Below are 682 nucleotides of genomic sequence, written 5' to 3'. Positions count from 1 at the left end.
CTGGATCCCTCCGGCTGCTCCTGGCTAGGCTCGGCCGTATCCCTGGACCCCTCCGGCTGCTCCTGGCTAGGCTCGGCCGACCCGTGGGGAGCCGCGGCGCTGGACCGCCCCAGGGGCCCGGGAGAAGCCCCCTCGGTGTAGCCGGCGGTGGCAGCGTGTCCCTCGGAGGGACCCTCTGGCTGCAGGAATGTCACCGCCTTCCTCTGCCTCTCCAGCGCGCCGTCACCCGGGGCCCCGCTGCCGTCCCCGCCGTCCCCGCGGGGCTGCGGGGCCGGCTCGGGACCCTCGGCCACCAACGGGGCCGGGGGCAGCGGGGGCAGCGGGGGCACCGAGCCACTGCCCTCCTGGGAGGGAGGGTCCCCGGAGAAGTCCTCGGTGGCATCCGCGGGTGGCCGCGGGGAGTCCCCGCGGGCGCTGGGGGCGGGCTGAGCCCCACCCGCGGGGATGTCCCGGTGTCCCCCTTAGTCGCGGGAAGTGGCGGGGACGGACGGGGACGGGGACGGCACGGGCGGGGTCCCTGCGGGGGTCCCTGAATCCCTCGGGGCCGGCGCCTGCGGCGAGGGGGACACCGGGGCGGTGGCCGGGGCCATGAGCTCTGCAAGAGACGGCACCGCCATGGGGTCCCCGAGCGGCGCAGCCCGCGCCGGGACCCCCCGGCCGTGCCTGGTGTCACTTACCGGGG

The 682-nt window shown here is 78.0% G+C and overlaps 1 protein-coding gene across 1 annotated transcript in view; it reads right to left on the bottom strand.

The window, feature by feature from the left end:
* NCAN (neurocan) overlaps positions 1–682 on the bottom strand; it is a 14912-nt gene that overhangs the window by 3807 nt on the left and 10423 nt on the right. The window contains 1 exon segment of the mRNA XM_042024498.1: positions 82–620. Coding sequence (XP_041880432.1) covers positions 82–620 — 539 coding nt within the window.

This window comes from Corvus kubaryi, unplaced genomic scaffold (genome assembly GCF_017639235.1).
Source record: "Corvus kubaryi isolate FWS band 111438036 unplaced genomic scaffold, C.kubaryi_AGA036_p1.0 37262, whole genome shotgun sequence".
NCBI lineage: Eukaryota > Metazoa > Chordata > Aves > Passeriformes > Corvidae > Corvus > Corvus kubaryi.
The sequence above is the reverse complement of the archived record's forward strand: the minus strand, read 5'-3'. Positions and strand labels throughout refer to the sequence as shown.